The sequence below is a fragment of the Populus alba genome, chromosome 8 (assembly GCF_005239225.2).
Source record: "Populus alba chromosome 8, ASM523922v2, whole genome shotgun sequence".
Classification (NCBI taxonomy): Eukaryota; Viridiplantae; Streptophyta; class Magnoliopsida; order Malpighiales; family Salicaceae; genus Populus; species Populus alba.
In genome coordinates, this window is record NC_133291.1 from 7,102,976 (window position 1) to 7,109,784 (window position 6,809).

General features: G+C 36.8%; 1 protein-coding gene across 3 annotated transcripts; it reads right to left on the reverse strand.

The window, feature by feature from the left end:
* Positions 1–2,626: 2,626 nt before the first annotated feature.
* LOC118062504 (ACT domain-containing protein ACR4) lies at positions 2,627–6,355 on the reverse strand. Of its 3 annotated transcripts, XM_035076283.2 has the most exons (9): positions 5,823–6,355; positions 5,681–5,726; positions 5,250–5,322; positions 5,074–5,119; positions 4,862–4,976; positions 4,681–4,748; positions 3,980–4,570; positions 3,772–3,876; positions 2,627–3,254 (listed from the first exon to the last, which is right to left on the reverse strand). In XM_035076283.2, exons 2-9 carry the CDS (start codon positions 5,685–5,687, stop codon positions 2,913–2,915), a joined length of 1,347 nt encoding a protein of 448 aa, XP_034932174.1. In that variant the 5' UTR covers positions 5,688–5,726; positions 5,823–6,355; the 3' UTR covers positions 2,627–2,912. The 3 variants fall into 3 exon arrangements, with proteins under 3 accessions (XP_034932174.1, XP_034932178.1, XP_034932176.1); XM_035076287.2 differs by lacking the exon at positions 5,681–5,726 and having other exon boundaries at positions 6,160–6,355; XM_035076285.2 differs by lacking the exon at positions 5,681–5,726.
* Positions 6,356–6,809: the final 454 nt, after the last annotated feature.

Consider the following 6,809-nt stretch of genomic DNA (forward strand, 5'->3'; position numbering starts at 1 on the left):
CCTGCAATAGCTAGCTGATGATGGGGACTTATCAGCAAACCATGCATGTAAGAAACACATAATTGGCCTGTCAGAGATAGGCAAATTGGCAAATCTTGTTTGCATCGTGCCCTCGAGTTACCATATAAAATCACTCTATAGTCTATCCACAATAGAATATTTATTATGGTAAGCTCTCAGTAAGCCTTTAATGTGAGATGACGAGGTTGTCTCTGTTGCTGTTGATGCAAGAATCTTTGCATTTTTCCTTATAATCTTTCATGTGGGGCGAGAGATCCTAGCACCCATTTGAAAGCTCGAGATTGCCAGTGACAGCTAGAAGAAGCACGTGGCATCATATAGTTTCCCTGCGCATTTTCTTTCCCTTGCATCTAACCATTAAGACAAGTAGCTAGCTAAAGGCTATATGTCCGAAGTGCGACAGCTGAGTCAGAGCCATCGGTCATAAATTAATCAACAGGATAACCACTCAGTCAGAGCTTATGGTCTTTTTTTAGTGGATTCATGGTCATGATTTTGCCATGATTGGCATGCCCATCTAGCTAGCCAAGCTGATCTTGTAGAATTAGCCTCAGTGCCCCTTAGATCCTTCAATATCTTGCTTTTATAGTGGCCACTTTATAGCTCATCACATAGGTTTCAATGGCATCGGCTGTGGTTCCCATCATGGTCATAGGCAGTAGGGAGGGTTCATTTCATGCCTGCTTTCCTGATTTTGCCTGTGCTTGTGTTTTCGTACGAGTATCCCAAGTATTGGTATAAAAAAATAGCATATATATATATATATATAGTAAAAGTCTTATAAATTTTTAATTTCGACATAAATAATTTATAATTTAAACCTGGACAGAGAGTTGCACTTGGTCTCTATAAGAAACGACAATTGTTCCACGTACGCAGAGGGAGTCATCCGTAACAACGTCTTTTGTTTGTCCCCGCTTGCTAAGGATAGTGATGGTTGGATTTGTTTGTTTTATAATTGTGCTGATATCTTTTCTAGCCATAATAATGCACTCAGTTTTCCAAATTGCAGTTTTTAACGTCAAGAGTGAGAGCCAATTAACTACTAGAAAAAGTACAAAAAATATATAAAAATATTGATGTGATGCTGGCGTGGCATCATCTAAACTCAGTAAGAGAAGCCACGTGGCCACACCCGGCAAGGCCTTGATGACACCCCCCCCCCCCAACCAATAATGATAGTCAATAGACATCACCACCTCAAGATGAAGATGATGCAAGATTGGGCCCATAAAGACAACGCATTTTCCCACCTTCATCTCCTTTACACTATTACATCTCTGCAGATTTTCGGCATTCATGCGCTCTTTCGGCCTAAATCGTGGACTGCAATGATATTAACGGACCACTTCAATAAGACAAAGCAACATTACATTGGCTAAACAAGAGAAAGGGGCAGCAAAAAAAAATAAAAAAGAAGCTCGAGGGTCGATTTTATGATTAAGATAGTATGTTTTCTTTTCAGCTCTTGGTGTCGAAGCTGGCTAGAAACTACCTTAATCATTAAATCTTTTTCTAAATTAAAAAAAAAAAAAACCATCCACGCAACTGCAAGGTTGCATCCCCTGGATTCCTGAGTGGTCTATTTCTTGCTGCAATGGGGCCAGAGCAAATAATATAGAGATTCAATAAAGTAGTGGTAGTAGGTATGGGGGAGGTGACGAATTCCAATTGGGGGGGAGAAGACTATTGGGGACTAAAATGCGAGGTCTTGCTAGAAGAGGCCTTGTTTGTCCTACAAGAAATTGAACGGGATGGCGCGGAGAGAGCAGGTCTCGGAAGTGAACCATCAGCCAGAGTCATCATGTAGTCGGTAGAACAACATTCAAAGCCAAAAAGGTGTTCAAAAAAAGAATTATTCAACGTGGGCACAGCAACATTGGTGACTAGACCGGATTCTGCTTTCACGAACCGAACTAATTATCTTTTCTAATTGCTTGGTCTGAAACAGACAGCGACCTTAAAAGAGTTCTAATCCAAAATCTTGGTGGGGATTGAAGTCATTATTACCACTACACTAGGCGCCACCGATCAGCCGTGTCTAATTACCACAATTTTGAATTCGAGGCTCCAAATTCCAGATTAGAGTCAAATATAGTTGCTTGTCTTGGATTACCTTGCAACTCTAAACGATTTGTGGGTGCCCGGACCTCCGTCATCGTTCATCTAAATAGTAAATAGAAGATGAGATTTTTTTTGAGTTTTGTTTTTTTATTTATTTTCATTTTCTGTTTTAATTTTTTTATTTAATATTTATTTAATTAAAATTAAATTATTTTGATTTTCTTTCTATAAAATTATCATAATTTTCAATAAAGATCATAATATTTAATTTATACTCAATTTTTATAAGAATCTATTTTATAATATAACAAGTAAAAAATAGCTTATTTAATTCAATATAATATCATCTTAATATTTTTTAAAAAATAAAAATCAAACCATATTTTTTTCTAATCATACAAATTATTTTTAACTCTAAATCAGCTACATCATATTAAAATAATTCTCCCAGTTAAATATTAAAAAATTTTGATTTTTTTTTTTTATTGAAGGCATAGCGCGAACCTTTAAAGTCAGCCCATGGAAAGCAGAAGCAAAGACGGAAAATGGAAATTATCTGCACGAGTTAGATTTTTCCTTGGTAATCAAATGCTTTCCTAGCTCCAACATCAAATTGGATCTGCAGTAACAGATGAAGCTCAATGAAGGGGTAATAGGCGCATTTACAGGCATTCTCAACTCTACTCTCCTCGGCACTCTCCTTCTGCGACAAATGCCCTTGTTCCTAAACTCAAGTCACACAGTATGCTAAAAGGACTGGTTATCTATCTACAGTGAGTGTTTCCAGCACAGTTTTAATATACATGGGGAGCGAACTAATAGTTTATTCAAGAATACGACTTAACCAATCCAAAGTTGACAAAAGATCTGGATTTGAAGAGACCTCCAAAGAGAAACCTTGTGGGTGATTCCTGAGAGACCGGTTTTAACTCTTCAGGACTGCCTTTCACCTTCAGTATGGTCTGGCCAGTTGCTTGCCGGATGGAATCTATGGTTTTAGCATCAACGGGATACCCTGATGCATCACTAACATAAAATGTATTAACAGCTTTGCCTGCTCTTGTTGTAACTTCTGCTCTGGTGACAGTAAGGCTATTTTCGCGAAAGATACGAGTAACATCAGATAGCAGCCCAATTCTGTCCGTAGTGCATAACTCTAGCTTCAAGCCCTGAATTAGTAGGAAACAAATCAATCATTTAAAATAGGGAAATACACTCTTAAAATAACAGCTAAAAAACAAAAGACATCCAATAAGCCTTTGTTATCATGTTATCAGCTGTTCTCACCAAGTTGCACATTATAGTACACAACAAACAAGAAACTTTCCAATTTCCATGCAAGCAAGCGAATGAATTCCTAACAGAATCAAAGCATCAATATCTACCATACAAACAAATATAAACTAAATATAATCTGACAAAGCCATGGAATACACAATAGCAGAGCTTTTGACTGGTGAGGGTCAGCCCGTCATTGTTTAATATGCCAATTCAAAGTCATTATCCTAGGAATAAAATCATCTCTTACACTTCATCAAACCCTACATCGCCTCCATGGCGATGCAAGTAAAGACTGAATAGCTCGACACCCTCTTAGTTGGATGCATGATTTTGGTAAAACAAGGAAAATTTTACAAGTAAAGCTTAACAACAGTCTCAGATTTGAATGTACCATGGTGCACTTACCTCGGATACTCTTCTTTCAATAGCTGCTTCAAGACATTGTATAATCCTTTGTCTCTCTGCCTCTGATTTTACAGGGGAACCATCAACATGCTTGATATAATATTCCTACAAAAGAATCCATAAATCCATGGGCCAACACAATCAAGCGCAAAGATCAGTCATCCCTAAATACATTTGCGGAGGAAATTAAAATGCAAATGATTTATACCTGATGAGCTTCTGGACCCTCGGCATCTATATTAGCATGAAAAACTACATACTCCATGTCTGTCAATGTGCAAACCGTATCGAAGAGAAGCTTTGGTCTATCTTTACTTCTTATAGTTATCACTGAGTAGTCCTTCTCATACCAATTCACCACACTCACATTAGGTCTTTGCTTCTCATCCAATACATCATTGTTAGCTCGTTCATAATCCCTATCAGCAAACATCATTTGGTGAAGCCTTCTCTCAGTATGGGTGACCCCATGAGACACGACAGTCCTAGCTCCCCTATATTTGTTACTGCCCTTCAGTACATTACAAAGAAGTTCCTTGATCCTCGATAGCTTCTCTGGGTCAGTAATTGCTGACCCAGTTTCATCATCAGTTACTTGCATCACGGCTGCTGCGCGCATATTGTGTGTCCAGACCTCTGCATTCAATACATTGCATTTTAAATGGGCGAGGACAGCACTCACTTCAGATAGCAGCCCTGGTCTGTCACTTCCTGTTAACTCAATTGCAGTGTGATCCACAGATTGTTTAACCCCAAAAGATCCCATGGAAGATGTAAAGCAAGATTCCGTCCCTAACGACTTGAGATAAAACCAAATAATCAGATCTGTTTGCACCTCAACCAACCAAAAATAAAGAAGCAGAACAAAGAGTTAAAAAAAATAACATCAATCAAAAAATAACAACTCACCTTTGTAATATAATCTAGAATTGCTTCATCGGTAACCTTGTTTCCATCTTGATCCGTAACATTAAAAACTGGTGGTAAAAAGAAGAAGAAAGAGAACCTCAAAATAATCAACCTTTTATGCTCCAAAAAGAAAAGCTAAATTGGAAACCAAAAAAAAAAAAGGAAAAAAAAAAAGTATTACCATCCATGAACCATCCCCCATCAGAGGATACGTAAGCTTTGGTTATGATAAGGTTCAGATCAGTGAGGACTTGTACAACTTCAAGAAGTTTTCCATGTTTGTTAGCACTGTCAACCTGTATCACAAAATGAAACGATTGGTACCCAGTAGAGCACCAAGAATAATGGGAGACTCGAGCACGCGCATACCCCAAAAAAGGACAAAAATCTTACCCTTATAACAGTAGCATTCTTGCAAGCTTCATTATCAATCACAACCCTAACACACACAAAAATAAGGGAAAAAAGATGTGAACAAAACGGATATAAATCTGATTCGCTTCATAATTTTAGGTCACTTCCAATGGGAAAATTCAGAAAAGAAGATAAAGAATCTGCATGATACGCACCTCGGTGGATTCAATCTCTTAAAGAGCTTCTCATATTCATCATCCATATCATTTGAAAAGCTCATGTTGACCTCTGTAGACATAAAAATTTTGAACGGAAAATAAAAAAGAAAAGCTATGAGAACAAAACCAGCCCATAAAACCAAAAAGTTGGTTTCTTGAGAAATAACCATCATCAACGTAAAACAGATACTCCTAATAGCCCAAAACAGTACGTATAACTGATAAAAGGCACTCCTAAATTATAACGGAATCCTTAACAATCACTTTTTTCTTAAAACAAATTTTGGAATAAAGAGAGAAATCTAAAGCAGAGAGGATATGTAAATATGTGTAAAAAATAGCACAAATACCAGGGAAGAAATAATTTACTGGCATAAATGTTGTAATTAAGATCACACAGACACAACATGACTAAGAAACACACATACCCCGCATCAAAAACCCTTGGAAACAGAGTACCCCGCATCAAAAACCCTTGGAAACAGAATTAAAACAGAAACAATCACCTAATTAACAAATGCCCATCACCCAAAAATAATAATAAAAAAAAGAGAAAAAATCGACGCCTACCCATTATAGTTCTTGATGCCTCAGTGACGTTCTAGTACTGAACCAAAGTAGTTGTCTTGGTTCTCTCAAGAAAGAAAGATAACTCTCTCTTGCATATACGCATAAGCATGTGTGTGAGTCTATATATATGTATAGAGAGAGAGAGAGAGACAAACCAGAAGAAAGAGTAAGTATCCCCAGAGAGATCTCGGGACTCTAACAAGAAGGAAACCTTAATTTAATATTAATAAATTTGATTGCTCCCTATGTGTATTTATTTTTGTTTCTAAAATCAGACACCTCAGTACTCCAAAAACCTGCAATTTCTATGAAAAAAATACAATAGAACGAAATATACCAACGAAAAAAAAACTGTGCGTGTGTTCCTCTTTCTCTCTCTCTAGTTTATTGGGTTACTCTCTCTAGGATGGTGATGAGTTCGCTGTTTCAATTGCTGGCTCTCGTAAATCAGTACTTAAGGAGAGTTCCTGTAAGTTTGAGAGGGGAAGAGTATTAAATGCACCCGAGCATATTTTAGCGTTGGTTGCTCATTGCTCGAGTGCGCGAGTGAAGAGCTAAACCCTTAAAAATGAGAGGTGATTAATCTAACCACGTGTTTTTTAGAATGGCGGTGAGGCAATAAATCTCCAAGCTTCGTGGAGTGGACCATTTTATGGATCTGGGTGGGTGTAGTCCATGGGTTAAGGGGTAGGTGCCAGTCTTGGTTTTATTTTAGGCAATTCTCGAATTAAATATTAAAAAAAATAAGGAATCCAGAGTTTTTTTTATTTTAAAAAATTAGAAAACTTAGTTTTTTTTTATTTTCTTTTCAAAAATATAAAAGATGGATTGTCAAAATATTTTAAATTTTTTAATTCATAAAAAACTAGTGTATTAAAAAAGATAAAAGTTTTCTTTTTAGTCGATTTTAAAGACACATCCCATGTTAGGATGTTATGTCTAGAGTAAATTCTCATGAATATTAACAATCAAAAATCGATTCAAATT